At 41.3% G+C, this 19,223-nt stretch overlaps 1 protein-coding gene across 1 annotated transcript; it reads right to left on the bottom strand.

The window, feature by feature from the left end:
* Positions 1 to 351: 351 nt before the first annotated feature.
* On the bottom strand, positions 352 to 17,266 carry ruvbl2 (RuvB-like AAA ATPase 2). The gene is made up of 14 exons (XM_029701721.1): positions 17,194 to 17,266; positions 16,576 to 16,630; positions 16,368 to 16,423; positions 16,086 to 16,227; positions 6,823 to 6,952; positions 6,571 to 6,637; positions 5,977 to 6,083; positions 5,577 to 5,670; positions 5,156 to 5,374; positions 4,833 to 4,951; positions 2,021 to 2,140; positions 1,690 to 1,819; positions 1,212 to 1,329; positions 352 to 856 (listed from the first exon to the last, which is right to left on the bottom strand). The coding sequence occupies exons 1-14, from the start codon at positions 17,203 to 17,205 to the stop codon at positions 834 to 836; spliced, it is 1,392 nt and encodes a 463-aa protein (XP_029557581.1). The 5' UTR covers positions 17,206 to 17,266; the 3' UTR covers positions 352 to 833.
* Positions 17,267 to 19,223: the final 1,957 nt, after the last annotated feature.

The raw sequence follows: 19,223 nt of genomic DNA, 5'->3' as shown, positions 1-19,223 counted from the left end.
TTTTAATTTTGATACTTAAGTAATTTTATGAATTACATTTACCTTTGATACTTAAGTATATTTAAAACCCAAATACTTTAACTCAAGTAGTATTTTACTGGGTGACGTTCACTTCAGTCATTTTCTATTAACGTATCTTTACTTTTACTGAAGTATGACAATTGGGTACTTTTTCCACCACTGGTATCAGCACCCAAGTACTGTGATAATATATTGTGAGGTCCATGGCAATTTACAGCTCTAATGAAGAACCTGTAACGAGCCATAGAGGCCCCTTGTGCTTCGGAGATGTGTCAGGATGAGACATGGTCCTTCACTGCCATCTACAGTACAGAAAGAGGCGGCGCCAACTTCGGTCTTTGAGATACTCATTTTATTTCACAAAAAAAAATAAAAAGCACACCACATCCTGATGTAACAAAAGGGGTACCCCATGAGGCTAGCTTTGTAGTAGGGAGAAGGTGGATGTACTGTACATAGCACTTGAGGTCTTTGTGACAGAGAAAATGTATTTCTTTCAAATCAAAAACATTTTACTCAACTCTTTAAAAGAACATTGGCAACATCTACATTGCCTTTGTTTCATGAAGTTAAGCGTTGTAAATCAATGCATGACAACACTACATTTTAGGCAAATACATAAAATCTATGAGGAAAAACATTAATCAAAAAGTAGGTTTCATGTACATTTAAACTCTATGAAACAATAAACGGCATTTAAAGACAAAGCTAAGTCAACACAGTATCAGAGAAATGGAGTATGGCAACAAAACAAAAAACAGAAGAACTTCACAGGAGAACGTGCTATAAAAATGATCTGCAGTCGGTATCAATTAAGAGGTGTCCATTGTAGGTTCTGAAAATCAAAAGGAGATACAGTAAGAGTCACTACACCCATTACACCTGCCCTCAAAGTACATCTATGAGGTGCATTTCCCATAGATGTAGGTTAGGCATCTGTTCACATAGTAGCATTTTATGACCTTGTCAACTTACAGTGAAAACACTTTCCAACTTCTATCAAAGTTGCTTTAAGAATCAAAATGTCCACCTCACACAATACAAGAACTTCATCAGCTTTGGAACTGGGTCTGAGTGGAATCAGGTGTGTAGTACTAGGGCAAAAACAAATGTGCACCCCTTTGGGTCCCCAGGACCAGGATTAAGAAACAGTGCTCTATGACAAACAGACAGATGAACAGCAGACTCACGTGTTGTTTCATTGAAAAGGAAGGAATCTTGGTATTCCTTCATGTACTGTGAGGATCTGGACTCATCCAGGAAGAGAGAGTAGACCCTCTTAATGTCCTCCACCTGCACCTCCGTTCCCTGAGAGAGAAGCACAAACATCTATCAAGCACTGGCAACTCCCAGCATCAACATAGAAATGGTTCCACAGCAAGAAAGCCGTAATCAGGGAGACTAGGGGTGCCCTGCCCAGCTATCTGCTAGTTCTGTCTTTCAATAAATGAATCAGACTTGAATTAATATAATTGCAATAAACAATGAAGCAGGCAAAATAACGATATATAAGGAGAAACAAACATGAGAATGCATACTATGTGACTGTTTGGAATGCAGAGAATTCAGAGTAATTCTTACATCAGTGTGTGTATGGATGTGAGAGGCTTGGCTCACCCCGTGCATCACTAGGTAAGTGTGTATATGAATGAATTGGCTGAGACTCACCCTGCGCTTGCGACACACCAGGCCTGCGGTGCTGATGAGCTGGATGGCGTAACGCAGCGATGTCTCCTGGCCGATACGTGTCAGTACAGTGTGAGCCTCCTCACTCAGCTCCACATCCTCCTCCTCACACCTGGACAGGGACACGGAATAGAAACATCATTTCAGATGGTGTTTCAGTCCAATATGGGAATAGGTTTTCATCCGGAATCCGCCTTGACCATAATTTTCAATCACTTTGCAGACTGTCTGCAAACTTAATCATGTAAGTCATGGTGCAGCTTGTTTGCTTGCTAAAGCACAGGCTTGGAGTGTTAAGAGGGGTGATTCTCACCGGATCTTGAGGATCTGCCGTGTCTCTTTCTCAGTGTAGGGGGAGGTAGCAATGATGAGGAGGCGGTCCAGTAGATCTATGGGGATACCATGGGGACTCTGGTAGTTGGTGCCTCGGATACTGACAGAACAGAGGGGTTAGAGAAGGTATTTACCACACATACGGTTTGAGGCCAAGGAAAGTTATTGAGAAGCACTACTTTAAAGGGACAATCTGCAGTCCAAACAATAAAGCGTTCACCACCTCACCTCTGTTTCAGTAAACAGCTGAGGGATGGGGCTGGAGAAATGTAATCAATCTCAAATTCATAGACAGGGCTATCGATGTAAGGACCATCCATGATATCATAGTTAACCATGTTTGAGGCTATACAGTGTTTGTTTACAATTTCATCGGGGTCGTTCTATATGAATTCAATCACTTTCTGACAACATCCCTATTGATTTGAACAAAACCTTCCATACATATTTGCCCGTGGTAGAACTGGACGACATGGGCCCCGTTATGTCTCGCGAAAACCAAACATCGAATTCTACAGTAACAACCTCATGGTTTGGAGATGCTTTGCTACCTTTGGAAAACTTTCCATCATTGAAGGAACCATGAATTCAGCTCTGCATCAGAATTATTTAATTAAAATTTGTACCCCTTTTCCCCGTGATATACAATTGGTAGTTACAGTCTTGTCCCATCGCTGCAACTCCTGTACAGAGTCGGGAGAGGCGAAGGTCGAGAGCCATGCGTCCTCCGAAACAACCCTGCCAAGCCGCACTACTTCTTGACACACTGCTCGCTTAATCCGGAAGCCAGCCGCACCAATGTGTTGGACGAAACACCGTACAGCTGGTGACCAAAGTTAGTGTGCATGCACCCGGCCCGCCACAAGGAGTCGCTAAAGCGCGATGGGAGAAAGACATCCCGGCCGACCAAACCCTCCCCTAACCCGGACGATGCTGGGCCAATTGTGCTAAGCCTAATGGGTCTCCTGGTCGCAACCGGCTGGGACAAAGCCTGGGATCGAACCCGGATCTGTAGTGACGCTTCTAGCACTGCCTTAGACCTCTGCGCCACTCGGGAGGCTCCATCAGAAGATTCTTAAGGAGAATGTCAGGCCATTCGTCCGATAGTTGAATCGCCGCAAGACAATGATCCGAAAGACAAGCCAAAGAAGACATTTCAAAATTTGGAATGGCCTAGTCAAAGTCCAGACCTTAACCCAATTGAGATGTCGTGGCAGGAACTGAAACAAGTTCGAAAACCAACAAATGTCTGAGTTAAAGCAGTTCTGCATGGAAGAGTGGGCCAAAATTCCTCCACAGCGATGTGGGACTTATCAACTACAGGAAGCGTTCGGTTGCAGTCATTAAAACCTGTTATCGAATGTAAGGGGGCAATTACTTTTTACACAGGGGCATTGGATGTTGCATAACTTTGTTTATTAAGTATCACATTTATGTTATTTGTTCACTCAGGTTCCCTTTATCTAATATTAGGTTTTGGTTGAAGACCTGATAACATTCACTGTAAAAAATATGCTAAAATATTTTAAAAATCTGAAAGGGGGCAAATACTTTTTCACGGAACTGTATATGAACGAACGTTTTTAGATCATGGATATTAAAAGGTAAAAAAAATAATACATTTTGATAAAAGAATTACAATTCAAGAAATTCTAAAATAGTCTGATTACCCTGTTCAAAAACCTTCAAATTATATCAAACCTAACTGTTTATCTTCTTCAGTGATGAAGACATGGATGTCTCATGGTAGGGTATGCAAAATGGGTCAACTTTGAGCACTCTCCTGAATGTTTTGTCATTCAGGTCCAAAAAGTAACTTTCTGACCACTTCTATCACGGGCAAACATGTATGGAAGGTTTCGTTCAAATCAAAAGAGGTGTCAGTCAGAAATGGATTGAAATCATATATGATTGACCCATTGTTCACAAACTATGGAGTAAAACAAGCTTATATATTTTGGGTTCTAAACTAATGAGGCTAGACTTTATTTTTTTTATTTCAACTTTATTTAACCAGGTAGGCTAGTTGAGAACAAGTTCTCATTTGCAACTGCGACCTGGCCAAGATAAAGCGTAGCAATTCGACACATACAACACAGAGTTACACATGGAATAAACAAAACATATAGTCAATAATACAGTAGAACAAAAAAAACAAAGTCTATATACCCTGAGTGGAAATGAAGTAAGTTAGGGCAATAAATAGGCCATGGTGGCGAAGTAATTACAATATAACAATTAAACACTGGAATGGTAGATGTGCAGAAGATGAATGTGCAAGTAGAGATACTGGGGTGCAAAGGAGCAAGATAAATAAATAAATACAGTATGGGGATGAGGTAGGTAGATAGGCTGTTTACAGATGGGCTATGTACAGGTGCAGTGATCTGTGAGCTGCTCTGACAGCTGGTGCTTAAAGCTAGTGAGGGAGGTAAGTGTTTCCAGTTTGAGATTTTTGCAGTTCGTTCCAGTCATTGGCAGCAGAGAACTGGAAGGAAAGATGACCAAAGGAGCAATTGGCTTTGGGGGTGACCAGTGAGATATACCTGCTGGAGCGCATGCTACGAGTGGGTGCTGCAATGTTATATTCTTCCAAGAATCAATGGTATAAACAGTATCATTATTTAAACTTCTAAAAATGGATGAACCAATCACATATTGCCCCTTTAGACTACTGGCAAAATGATATTTTATCTTCACGCTGGTTCTAAACATGTCACCAACATCATGTTCTTTCTGTGGACCATATCCACACCCAGATGATAGTCGAAGACTATAGGGTAGAAAATTACCGTGTGATGCCTCTGTTGGTGGCCATGATGAGGACAGGTGAAAGGTCACTCTCCAGGGCTCGGTTCAGGAAAGAGAAACACTCCATGTCCAGCATGTGCACCTCGTCAATGAACAGCACCTGGAATGACACAAATGAAGAACTCACTCAAGGAAGGATTTGAATTGAACATTAAACACTGACCATTTTGGGCCAGTTTTCCCAGACATAGATTAAGTCTAGTCCTGGACTAAAAAGCACTGTCAATGGAGAATTGAGCAAGCTTTTTAAGTCCATGACTAGGCTTAGTCTGTGTCTGGGATACCACCAAACACACACACTCACCCCAGGGATGATCTCAGCCTTGCCCTCCTCCCTCCACTCAGACACCTTGGCATTGATCTGTTCGCGGACCTCAGACTTGATCTCTCCGGTATCACCAGAGAACAGGGCCAGGAACCCCTGTGTACGGCTGTTTATGACATCTATCTCATGGAGGGACACTGTGTGCACCACCTCCTTCCTCTTCTGTAGCTCCCCCTCAGGACACTGGACAAACTGTGTCTGGAGGAGTACAAAGCAAACAGATTATTTTTTTCTTCTCACAGAAGCCATAATTAAACATGAATCCTAGGCAATGGTAAATTCACTTTAATGCAGAGAAAGTCATGGTAGCAGTGCTGCTGACGATAACTCAGTGGAGCTTAATTAAATGTTCAGTTGTATCGCGCCACTGTAAACACAAGTGTCTAGGACCAATGTGTACCTGTGCTCCCATAGCATCGTAGTCTCTGGCTCTGGTGAAGGAGCGGCCCAGCTTGCTGATCTTCCCTGTGGCTTTATCAATGGTGATTACATCCCTGGGAAAGAGTGGGAGAACAGCACATTAGGTCAAGTCTTTGGATTTATAGAGCTGAATGAATGAACTCAACAAAGTCATACTACCACAGCGTGCAGGATAAAGATCTGTATCGTGTTCATTAGGCACCAAGTGAAGGAAAACCGACCGGAACCGGGAGGGTCTACCCGGACCTGTCCAATAAACTAACGCTGTTTTAATTGTTATGTCTCAATGAGCACAACCACGGTCAACGGCCCCTAGTGATGAGTGTGTACTACAGCCCTTAGTGGATGATGAGTGTGTACTACACTTTAGAAGAACTCACCCTGCCTGAACTCGTTCTTTACTGAGGCTCTCGATCATCTTACTGCCCAGGTCATAGATAGTCTCCATCTCTGTAGTCTTCAGGGTCAGCTTACCCACTTTAGCACCCTACAAGCAGCAACAACAGGTTAGAAAGTGTACTGGGAAGTGGGAAAGATGGTATATGTGACAAAACATTTAGTTTGATACTTTAAACTCAAGTGTGCTAAAAACTCTGGCGCTGTGTGATGTATTGAGCAATGAATGAACACTGAAGTTTAAATAACTTATGAAACATTGAATGCAGTAAAAACATTCCAAACCAGAATTCATATTATCAACTCCCTAAAATGAATATCCTTTCACTGTGATACGCATCTATAATAAGGCTGCTGCTGTTAAATTAAATACTAACAGACCCGTCTCTTATCACCAATCTGTCCCTCTAAAGGATTGATAGAGTCTTATTAAAAGACAATCACAGACAATCAGACTCAAATTCAATTGGACCATCAGAACATCTCTCCAATATACACCTTATGAGTATGACTCACACTAAAAATAGAGAGACGGAGCACAGCGCGAGAGCTGAGAGGGGGGCTGAGTCAGAACTCACCGTTCCAGTGGCTGGTCTGTCAATCTGAATCTCCACCACTTCTCCTTCAATGATCTCAGTCTCCTCTCTGCAAACACACACCATGAATATCAATTCATTTGAGAACAAAAACATACCAAAACGATATGCTAATGTATAATCCATTCCCTCGTTCTCACACACTGTGGTATATAAATGTTGATTGTTAACTTAAAACATGACAAATTCCTAAATTAGGCCAATAAAGTCAACTGAGAAGAAGCCTGAACTCACTTGATCCTGACTCCGATGGCTTTCCTGAAGGCCTGGCTGAGGGCCTCGGTCTTGCTCATCTCCAGAGAGAAAATCTCACTGCCGGCCATGGCTGTGAAGGGGGTGTCTGTGCCAAGGGACTGGGCAATACCTGGACAGGCAAGAGAGGGATCACCATCATCAACAACAAGAGTCAAATAAACAGGTAAATCCCAAAAATTTTCATCAAATCTATTTTGATGATGCTTAAGCCACCATGATGAAAAATGTTGGGACTTGAGTTAGCTTTTAAAAATTATTTGTGGTCGTGGAAGAAGTGTTCTGATTTAAAATTTGAAAAGCAGACTAAGATTTAAGGCTCTATTTAACACGCTCTAAATTGTTGGAAAACTGGTCAAAATGTCAGTGATTTCTTTAATGTAGTCAATGCGGTTACTAAAACAGCTGTAACGTTTTATCGGTAGAAAATATTTATGTTATGATTATAGATGTGAAAAGCAGAGAAGTAGATTAAGATTCCACACCCACTATGTTTGTCTAATTTCTTGGGAAGGTGGTCAACGTAGCTGATTTGTGTAAAACTGTCTTTTTTTTATACAGTGAATAGAATGTTGGTTGTTTGAGTGTTTTTAACAATGAGACCTTTAGAATGTTGAAGAAATCCCATGAAAGTTGGCAAGTTTTCTTTAAGGTACAAAAGTTTAGTTTAAAAGTAAAAAAAAAAAATACCAGTTTAAATGTTTTAAAGCTTAAAACGGCTTAAGAGCAGCGTGCTGAATAACAGTAAAGTCAGAAATGATTATTAAAATATTTAAAGTGGGGACATTCTCTTTCGCAAGTCCCATTAATGAAAAAAAAAAATAATAATTAGAATGATGAGAAAGAAAACCAGGAACTGAATAACATCAAATCCGAAAGCTGTAATCAACAGAGATTTAAAACTGCAATACGGCTGCCCCCAATTAGTCAACTGGTTGATTGTTTGTTTAGGTTGTTGGTAAACCGAGATTGTATATGTTTTAGTCGAGCAGTACACACACAAACACAGTTGAAGTCGGAAGTTTACATACACCTTAGCCAAAGACATTTAAACTCAGTTTCACAATTCCTGACATTTAATCCTAGTAAAAATTCCCTGTCTTAGGTCAGTTAGGATCGCCACTTTATTCTAAGAATGTGAAATGTCAGAATAATAGTAGAGAGAAGGATTTATTTCAGATTTTATTTATTTCATCACATTCCCAGTGGGTCAGAAGTTTACATACACTCAATTAGTATTTGGTAGCATTGCCATTAAATTGTTTAACATGGGTCAAACGTTTCAGGTAGCTTTCCACAAGCTTCCCACAATAAGTAGGGTGAATATTGGCACATTCCTCCTGACAGAGCTGGTGTAACTGAGTCAGGTTTGTAGGCCTCCTTGCCAGCACACGCTTTTTCAGTTCTGCCCACACATTTTCTATAGGATTGAGGTCAGGGCTTTGTGATGGCCACTCCAATACTTTGTTGTCCTTAAGCCTTGTTGTCCTTAGCTTTAAGCACCAGCTGTCAAAGCAGCTCACAGATCACTGCACCTGTACATAGCCCATCTATAATTTAGCCCAAACTACTACCTCTTCCCCTACTGTATTTATTTATTTTATTTATTTTGCTCCTTTGCACCATATTATTTATTTTAACTTTGAACTTTCTTCAAACTACAAATCTACCATTCCAGTGTTTTTCTTGCTATACTTTATTTACTTTGCCACCATGGCATTTTTTGCCTTTACCTCCCTTATCTCACATCATTTGCTCACATTGTATATAGTCTTATTTTTTTTCTACTGCATCATTGATTGTATGTTGTTTTATTCCATGTGTAACTCTGTGTTGTTGTATGTTGTCGAACTGCTTCGCTTTATCTTGGCCAGGTCGCAATTGTAAATGAGAACTTGTTCTCAACTTGCCTACCTGGTTAAATAAAGGTGAAATAAAAATAAAATAAATAAAAAGCCATTTTGCCACAACTTTGGAAGTATGCTTGGGGTCACTGTCCATTTGGAAGACCCATTTGCAACCAAGCTTTAACTTCCTGACTGATGTCTTAAGAAGTTGCTCAATATATACACATAATTTTCCTGCCTCATGATGCCATCTATTTTGTGCAGTGCACCAGTCCCTCCTGCAGCAAAGCACCCACACAACATGATGCTGCCACCCCCGTGCTTCAAGGTTGGGATGGTGTTCTTCGGCTTGCAAGCCTCCCCCTTTTTCCTCCAAACATAAAGATGGTCATTATGGCCAAACAGTTCTGTTTTTGTTTCATCAGACCAGAGGACATTTCACCATGTTTGACCCCATGTGCAGTTGCAAACCGCAGTCTGGCTGTTTTGATGGCGGATTTTGAGCAGTGACTTCTTCCTTGCTGAGCGGCCTTTCAGGTTATGTCGATATAGGACTCGTTTTACTGTGGATATAGATACTTTTGTACCCGTTTTCTCCTGCATCTTCACAAGGTCCTTTGCTGTTGTTCTGTGATTGATTTGCACCAAAGTACGTTCATCTCTAGGAGACAGAACACGTCTCCTTCCTGAGCGGTATGACGGCTGCATGGTCCCATGGTGTTTATACTTGCGTACTATTGTTTGTACAGACGAACCTGGTACCTTCAGGCGTTTGGAAATTGCTCCCCAAGGATGAACCAGACTTGTGGAGGTTCACAATTTTTTTCTGAGGTCTTGGCTGATGTCTTTTGATTTTCCCATGATGTCAAGCAAAGAGGCACTGAGTTTGAAGGTAGGCCTTGAAATACATCAGCAGGTACACCTCCAACTGACTCAAATTATGTCAATTAGCCTATCCGAAGCTTCTAAAGCCATGACATCATTTTCTGGAATTTTCCAAGCTGTTTAAAGGCACAGTCAACTTAGTGTATGTAAACTTCTGACCCACTGTAATTGTGATACAGTGAATTATAAGTGAAATAATCTGTCTAAACAATTGTTGGAAAAATTACTTTTGTCATGCACAAAGTAGATGTACTGACTTTCCACAATTTTTTTGTTAACAAACTATAGTTTTGGCGTGGTTGAATAATGAGTTTTAACGACTCCAACCTACGTGTATGTAAACTTCCGACTTCAACTGTATGTATGTATGTATGTATGTATACACACACACATATACACACACACATATACACATACACACACATATGTATATATATATATATATATATATACACACACACACATATATATACACACACACATATATATATATATATACACACACACACACACACATATATACACACACATATATACATACATACACACATATATACATACATACATACACACACACATACATATACATACACACACACACACATATACACACACACTTAATGTTGTAAATGACTATTGTTGCTGGAAAGGGCTGATTTTTAATGGAATATCTACATAGGCATACAGGGGCCCATTATCAGCAACCCTCACTCCAGTGTTCCAATGGCACGTTGTGTTAGCTATCCAAGTTCATAATTTTAAAGGACTAATTGATCATTAGAAAACCCTTTTGCATTCATGGTAGCACAGTTGAAAATGGTTGTACTGATTAAAGAAGCAATAAAACTGTCCTTCTTTAGACTGAGTATCTGGAGCATCAGCATTTGTGGGTTCGATTACAGGCTCAAAATGACCAGAAACAAAGAACTTTCTTCTGAAACTCGCCAGTTTATTCTTGTTCTGAGAAATGAAGGCTTTTCCATGCGAGAAATTGCCAAGAAACTGAAGATCTCGTACAACGCTGTGTACTACTCCCTTCACAGAAATGCGCAAACTGGCTCTAACCAGAATAGAAAGAGTGGGAGAAAAATAATAATAATAAACATCTTTGAAAGACAGGGTCCTGAAAAAGGTAAGTTGTAAAAATCCAAAAAACTTCACAGATCTTAATTGTAAAAGGTTTAAACACCGTTTCCCATGCTTGTTCAATGAACCATAAACAATTCATGAACATGCACCTGTGGAACAATCGTTAAGACACTAACAGCTTACAGACGGTAGGCAATTAAGGTCACAGTTATGAAAACTTAGGACACTAAACACCAAAAGAAAGATGCCCAGGGTCCCTGCTCATCTGCGTGAACGTGCATTAGGAATGCTGCAAGGAGGCATGCAGATGTGGCCAGGGCAATAAATTGCAATGTCCGTATTGTGAGACGCCTAAGACAGTGCTACAGGGAGACAGGGCGGACAGCTGATCGTCCTAACAGTGACAGACCACGTATAACACCTGCACAGGATCGGTACATCCGAACATCACACCTGCGTGACAGGTACAGGATGGCAACAACAACTGCCCGAGTTACACAAGGAACGCACAATCCCTCCATCAGTGGGATGGAGGGATGCTGAGGGATCTCCTCTCTGAGGGATCTCCTCCCAGACCTGGACTAAAGCATCCGCCAACTCCTGGACAGTCTGTGGAGCAACGTGGCGTTGGTGGATGGAGCGAGACATGATGTGCTCAATTGGATTCAGGTCTGGGGAATGGGCGGGCCAGTCCACAGCATCAATGCCTTCCTCTTGCAGGAACTGCTGACACACTCCAGCCACATGAGGTCTAGCATTGTCTTGCATTAGGAGGAACCCAGGGCCAACCGCACCAGCATATGGTCTCACAAGGGGTCTGAAGATCTCATCTCGGTACCTAATGGCAGTCAGGCTACCTCTGGCGAGCACATGGAGGGCTGTGTGGCCCCCCAAAGAAATGCCACCCCACACCATGACTGACCCACCGCCAAACCGGTCATGCTGGAGGATGTTGCAGGCAGCAGAACGATCTCCACAGCGTCTCCAGACTCTGTCACGTGCTCAGTGTGAACCTGCTTTCATCTGTGAAGAGCACAGGGCGCCAGTGGCGAATTTGCCAATCTTGGTGCTCTCTGGCAAATGCCAAACGTCCTGCACGGTGCTGGGCTGTAAGCACAACCACCACCTGTGGACGTCGGGCCCTCATACCACCCTCATGGAGTCTGTTTCTGACCGTTTGAGCAGACATGCACATTTGTGGCCTGCTGGAGGTCATTTTGCAGGGCTCTGGCAGTGCTCCTCCTGCTCCTCCTTGCACAAAGGCAGAGGTAGCGGTCCTGCTGCTGGGTTGTTGCCCTTCTACGACCTCCTCCACGTCTCCTGATGTACTGGCCTGTCTCCTGGTAGCGCCTCCATGCTCTGGACACTACGCTGACAGACACAGAAAACCTTCTTGCCACAGCTCGCACTGATGTGCCATCCTGGATGAGCTGCACTACCTGAGCCACTTGTGTGGGTTGTAGACTCCGTCTCACGCTACCACTAGAGTGAAAGCACCGCCAGCATTCAAAAGTGACCAAAACATCAGCCAGGAAGCATAGGAACTGAGAAGTGGTCTGTGGTCTCCACCTGCAGAACCACTCCTTTATTGGGGGTGTCTTGCTTATTGCCTATCATTTCCACCTGTTGTCTATTCCATTTGCACAACAGCATGTGAAATGTATTGTCAATCAGTGTTGCTTCCTAAGTGGACAGTTTGATTTCACAGAAGTGTGATTGACTTGGAGTTACATTGTGTTGTTTAAGTGTTCCCTTTATTTTTTGGAGCAGTATATATATATATATATATAACTAATTCTAGGAGGCCTAGACTAAAAGCCATTTAATGCTTGATCCGAAAATGTGTTTGGAGGCTCCATGTGGAGGGTGTGACGCAATTGCGGAGTCTCCAGAGGTCAAATCGAGTTCTGTACCGCATCGCCATGCGCCTCCTAAATTTTGTAACAATGTGGATGGCTCTGTATAGTTCTGCATTGACATTACGGTAATTTCTGTAAACACATTCAATGTTATTATTCCAGTCTTCCTGTTTAACATTGTCGGAGTGGACAAACTGTTTGCAGAGTCCACAACTTATGCTACACTTGTGAGAAACAAGTTTTGGTTTATTTTAATTCCATTTACGAGTTTTGTCAATTTAGTCAGTCTTCTCTTTGGAGCGCTCCAGTCAATGTTGAGTAAGGACGCACACGCATAGAAGTAGGCCTATACGCTAGCTGGCCTCCGCGCAAATGTATATAATGTGCCCATTTGGGGATCTGATAGTATTTCTGATTGACCTAATGACCTGTGGAGCTTCTCAAAGTAATGTTTTCTTCACCTCAAACAGCAAGTCTGTTTTTACATCCAAAGTCTGTTTTTACATCCATTGAGAATTACAATAGTTTCTCTTTGTATTTGAAAAATCTTTCCAGCTCTCTCCCTTTTGATAACGACTCAGCGTGAAAGGAAAAATGTCATGCTCTGATCCAGTGAAAACATAAAATATGGTTCTTATCAATGTTTGACTTGGATTGAAATAGGTTCCGGTACTCATTTTGGGTGCTGGTACAGTTTATATTTAGATGCAAGAGCTCCAGAATACTTTTGAGAAAATATTCTATAAGATGAACAGGAGCTCAAGCAGTAGAACATTTGAGGTGCCGGTACTCAGCTCCAGTGAGCTCCTGCCCAAGTCAAGCACTGCTTCTTATCCCTTGCACAAATAGGACCCAAGTTGATACAATGTTTCAAGTTTGTTGCAGACAGGCCATGTGTAGCCAATGTGATTTATAGGACATTTATTTTTTATCAGGATATTTTGTACCTGCAGGCTGCAACGTCTATTTGTTGGCTGTATTGTAGGCTATTTTTACATAGTTGACAATGGAAGTTTTTTTTTAGGTTTGTATCATATTCCATTTGATTTGGATAGAATTTTGATTAACCTCATGACAATGATTGAGATATGAACTTTATTAGAAATGAAAGGAAACGAAAGGAAAATGTGCATTTGAAAACCATAACTGGCACGCAGATTGGTATAAATGGTTAGAAATTGGCATTCCACATGACTAATGTTGGCAACTCCTTGTGTAGCCTTTTACCGGCAACTTCAGGAGTTATGGCAGAATCTGCAAAAGACAGCAGGACCACGAGGGGTTAACCAGATCGAGGCATTTTTCTTATTTCATCAAACTGTAAGCTTAAAGCTTCAGATAAGCTCATTGCATATAGTTTATTGTTATTATTTTAGGATGTCTAGATATGGAAAAATGCACGGTTAAAAAAAATCTTGGTTGACCGAAAGTCATCTGGTCGAAAGAACAGAGGACTTTTGGTCAAAGCATATTTTTTTTGTGCTGGGGAGAGCCCTAACTTATATGGTGATTGGCATCCATTACCACGACTACCGGCAACACAGTTCGTCTTTCAATCACCCACGTGAGTATAACCAATGAGGAGATGACACGTGGGTACCTGCTTCTATAAACCAATGAGATGGGACAGGCAGGACTTGCAGCGCGATCTGTGGCAGAAATAGGAATGACTTCTATTTCAGCCCTTGGCAACGCAGATACTCGTTGACAGGCGCGAGCAGTGTGGGTACAATAATTGAATACCATAGATTCCTACATTTATTTTGCAACGCTCGTAAATGCGACGCGAGCGGTGTAGGCAGGGTATAAGCTGCAATATGTAACTTCTTGGGCGACCCGACAAAATTCACAGATCTGTCATTCTCATTAAAAGATTAAGATGCTGTATTTTTTTCTACCCTTTTTTCGTGATATTGAATTGGTAGTTACAAGCAAGAAGTAGCAATGTGCCAAGCTGCATTGCTATTTGACACACTGCTCGCTTAACTTCTCTAGGAAAGGGGGGCAGTATTGAGTAGCTTGGATGAAAAGCATGCCCAAAGTAAAATGCCGGCTACTCAGGCCCAAAAGCTAGAATATGCATATAATTAGTAGATTTGGATAGAAAACACTGAAGTTTCTAAAACTGTTTGAATGATGTCTGTGATTATAACAGAACTCATATGGCAGGCAGAAACCTGAGAAAAAAATCCAATCAGGAAGTGGGAAATCTGAGGTTTGTAGTTTTTCAAGTGATTGCCTATCCAATATACAGTGTCTGTGGGGTCATATTGCACTTCCTAAGGCTTCCACTAGATGTCAACAGTCTTTAGAACGTTGTTTCAGGCTTCTACTGTGAATGGGGAGAGAATAAGAGCTGATTCAGTCAGGTATCTGGAAAATTTGCATGAGCTCAATCATGTGCGCAGCCGTGAGAGCCTTTCAATTCTAAAGACAAAGGAATTGTCCGGTTGGAATATTATTGAATATTTATGATAAAACCATCCTAAAGATTGATTCTATACATCGTTTGACATGTTTCTACGAACCGTAATGTAACTATTTTGACTTTTCGTCTAGACTAAACTCGCGCGCTAAGTGAATTTGGACAAATTGATGTATTTGGACATAAAGATTAACTTTATCAAACAAAACTAACATTTATTGTGTAACATGAAGTCCTATGAGTGCCATCTGATGAAGATCATCAAAGGTTAGTGATTAATTTGAGCTGTATTTTTGTTTTTTGTGACGCCTCTCCTTGCTTGGAAATGGCTGTGTGGTTTTTCTTGTGTAGGTGCTGTCCTAACATAATCTAATTGTAAGCTTTCGCCGTGAAGCCTTTTTGAAATTGGACACTGTGGTTAGATTAAGGAGAATCTTATCTTTAAAATGGTGTATAATACTTGTATGTGTGAGAAATTTGAATTATGAGATTTTTGTTGTTTTGAATATGGCGCTCTGCTATTTCACTGGTTGTTGGCGTCCCACATTTCCCAGAGAGGTTAACCGGGAAGCCAGCCACACCAATGTGTCGGAGGAAACACCGTACAGCTGGCGACCGAAGACCGCGAGCATGCACCTGGCCCACCACAAGGAGTCGCTAGATTGCGATGGGACATCATCATCCCGGACGGCCAAACCCTCCCCTAATCCGGACGACGTTAGGCCAATTGTGCGCCGTCTCATGGGTCTCCTGGTAGCAGCTGGCTGCGACACAGCCTGGGATCGAACATGGGTCTGTAGTGACGCCTTAGACCACTGCGCCACTCGGGAGGCCCGAAGTATATATTTTCTATGTGCGCTATTTCTATGCTTCACGTTCTAACGTTTTGTTTCTGCGTCTTTTACTTTCGGTTTTGTACACCAGCTTCAAAACAGCTGAAAATACAATCTTCTTTGTTGGTTACGAAAATATATTTCACAGCGGTTTAGATAGTACAATGATTCTCTACACTTTACTTGCTTGTTTAGTCACAAACTGAAATTAAGCTAACTATTATTAGAATTTTAGCAACCAGGAAACAGCATAGCGATTTCTGCATAGTGCATCTTTAACATAATAACATAAGCCATCCATCAGTACCCATAGCGATGGCAGTTTTCCCAGTGCCAGGTTGGCCAGCAATCAGGACAGCCCTGCCAGCGATATGGCCATCTTTAATCATCTCCAGGATGAGACCAGCTGCACGACGGGACGCCAGCTGGCCAACCATCCCCTGGGACACCTGGAGGGGGGAGAGGAGAGAGAAGGAAGAGAATGAGAAGCAGGTCAGATGATGTAAGGGGGACAACAAAACATGGGGCAAGTGTCTGAGTGGTGTCACAGTAGTTTGAGAAAGGCTGATTATGATTGTTGGTTGTTTACCTGACGAGGTTCCAAGGCATCATCCAACCCAAGCCCACGGATGTGAGAATGAGCTCCTAAAGGGGAATACAAAAATGTAGTCACATCAGGTAAGAGGTGGAAAAATTGTGAAATATTGAGTTAATGATTTAGATACTTGTCTAAATACAATGCAAAACACATCTCTGGACTTGGCAGAGTTATTACGTTATTACTTATTGGCCCTTACCGATTCTCTCAATCCTGGTGATGTCACGGACTTCTGGAACCTTCGTAGTCGCCATCTGTTTCATTGCGATAACGTTTGAGTTCTGATTATTGAGGTAAGTTTTGGCAAGTAAACTAACGCTGAGAGGTTTAGAAACGATGAGCTTAACTAGATATGTTCAGTCGGTCAATTGGTTGTCATAGTGATATAACCTACCCACAACAAAGTTCGCACAAACCGTAAACCGCTGGCTCTTCAATGATAACATTAGCTTTGTTAAGCCAACTGTAAACATTACATTGCATCTCAAGCTGGTAGTCAACTTTGCAGCAATAACATTATCTGCGTCATTATATTAGTACAATAATCTGATCACTTTTCCTATGTCGACTCGTAAAAAGGTACAATACCGTTTGCAAGCGCTAGCACGCTTACGGTTGCACGTTAGCTAGCTAACGGAAGCTAGCTAGCTTCATTCATATAACTTCCCAACACTATCATCCTGTTCAGGGCAGGACCTGAGAAAGCGAAGAAGTCTAACATATTCGCATAATAAATGTATCATTGCTATAGTTTACGGTCTCAAGAAGAGGGGAGGACATTGCTAATTATTTTTACAAATGCATCATGCCGACTCACCTGTGCTGCCATGTTTGCAAAAATGCGGCGCTCGCTGAATGAGTGCACAGAGAAAATTCATCCGATGTGCCACCTGAATCGATGGGAAAGGTTCCGCGTGCAAAACCACGAATTGGAGCGGGCGATAAAAGAAAACATTCAAACAGTTAAGTGAATTACAAATTACCCAAATACTATGCTTTTTTTGTATTCTATTTTCGACTATATAATTCACACGTCGTATAATAAAGAGTCGGTGCAAGTAATGGGCTGTGTAGTTAATACCAATAACATAAGCACACCTCGAATAACATCTGCTAAACACGTGTATGTGACCAATAACATTTGATTTGAATGCCAAAATCGCATTGCTTAGTAGGCCTAGGCTAATAATGCCAATGATTATGTGACTGCGCATATCACATTCGAGCTACGGGGTTTATATTCGGGCGTTAACGTCTTCATGTAGGCTACGAAAAAAAATGTATGCGCTCTCAACTGTAATGCTGCGTTCAAAACAATTGGGAACTCGGAAAACTCTGACTTCAATGCTTTAAAGAAAATAGTTTTTTCCTGAGTTGACAGTTGTCTTGAACGCACTGAAGTCGGAAGTCGGAGATTTCCGAGCTCCCAGTTTTTTTTACGTGGCAATAGCACCATAAGACGCTAAGGATAAGAGCAGTGGTGTAAAGCACGTATGTAAAAGTACTTTAAAGTACTACTTAAGTTGTTTTTTGGGGGTATCTGTACTTTACTATTTATATTTTTGACAACTTTTACTTCACTACATTCCTAAAGAAAACAATGTACTTTTTACTCCATACATTTTTCCTGACACTCAAAAGTACTCATTACATTTGGAATGCTTAGCAGGACAAGAAAATGGTCAAATTCACACACTCAACATCAGAAAATCTCTGGTCATCCCTACTGCCTCTCATCTGGCGGACTCTTTAAACACATGCTTTGTTTGTAAATGAGAAAATGAGTGTCGGATTGTGCCCCTGGCTATCCATAAAAGAAAATTCAAACAATTGTGCCATCTGGTTCCCTTAATATAAGCAATTTGAAATTATTTATACTTTTACGTTTGATACTTTAGTATATTTTTGCAATAACGTGTACTCTTAGTTACAAGTATATTTAATTACAAGTAAATTTAAAACCAAATACTTTCAGACTTTTACTCAAGTAGAATTTTACTGGGTGACTTGAGTCATTTTCTATTAAGGTATCTTTACTTTTACTCAAGTATGACAATTGTCTACTTTTTACACCACTGGACAAGAGCATCAGCACAGAAAAAAATGTATGAAATTGTATGAAATGTATGCATTCACTACTGTAAGTCGCTCTGGATAAGAGCGTCTGCTAAATGACTAAAATGTAAATGTAAAAAATGTTAAATGACTAAAATGTGTAAAATGTGTCTCTTCAATTCGAAAGTTGAGCTTTTCATTACGAGGAGTGCACAGTCACAGAGGTAGGAGGAGCAGTGTCTGTCAATCATAAGCTCCGCCCCTACACACGACAGTATGCTTAAAGTCAGGGGTTGGAATCAGTTCAGGGCAGTGTTGCCATGTTTGCGATTTTCTAGCTAAATTGGGATACGGGTGAACATGTATTGCTCGCAGGTGAACATGTATTGTTGAGAAGTGTGGCTCAGTTGGTAGAGCATGGTGTTTGCAACGGCAGGGTTGTGGGTTTGATTCCCACGGGGGACCAGTACGGGAAAAAAATAAAAATTAAATGTATTTATTCACTACTGTAAGTCGCTCTGGATAAGAGCGTCTGCTAAAGGACTAAAATGTAAATGTAAATGTATTGGTTGCGGGTGGTGGGTTTTGGGGCTATTTCTAAGTTGCACTGCAGCCGCCATGATATTTCTCTGATATACAGTACCATTCAAAAGTTTGGAAACACACACATACATATATATACACACACACACACCCTAGAGGTCGACCGATTAATCGGAATGGCCGATTAATTAGGGCCGATTTCAAGTTTTCATAACAATTGGTAATCGGTATTTTTGGCCACCGATTTGC

This window comes from Salmo trutta, chromosome 19, assembly GCF_901001165.1.
Source record: "Salmo trutta chromosome 19, fSalTru1.1, whole genome shotgun sequence".
Classification (NCBI taxonomy): domain Eukaryota; kingdom Metazoa; phylum Chordata; class Actinopteri; order Salmoniformes; family Salmonidae; genus Salmo; species Salmo trutta.
Note: the sequence above shows the minus strand (reverse complement) of the source record. Positions and strands in the feature narration are given on the sequence as shown.

Bases quoted from the DNA above. Each gene is read 5' to 3' on its own strand.
- ruvbl2 (XM_029701721.1), bottom strand. The intron at 16,424-16,575 runs GTAAGGGCCAAT...ATTCCCCTTTAG, and splicing joins CACCAGGATTGAGAGAATCG to GAGCTCATTCTCACATCCGT. The intron at 5,375-5,576 runs GTACACATTGGT...GTACTCCTCCAG, and splicing joins ACGATGCTATGGGAGCACAG to ACACAGTTTGTCCAGTGTCC.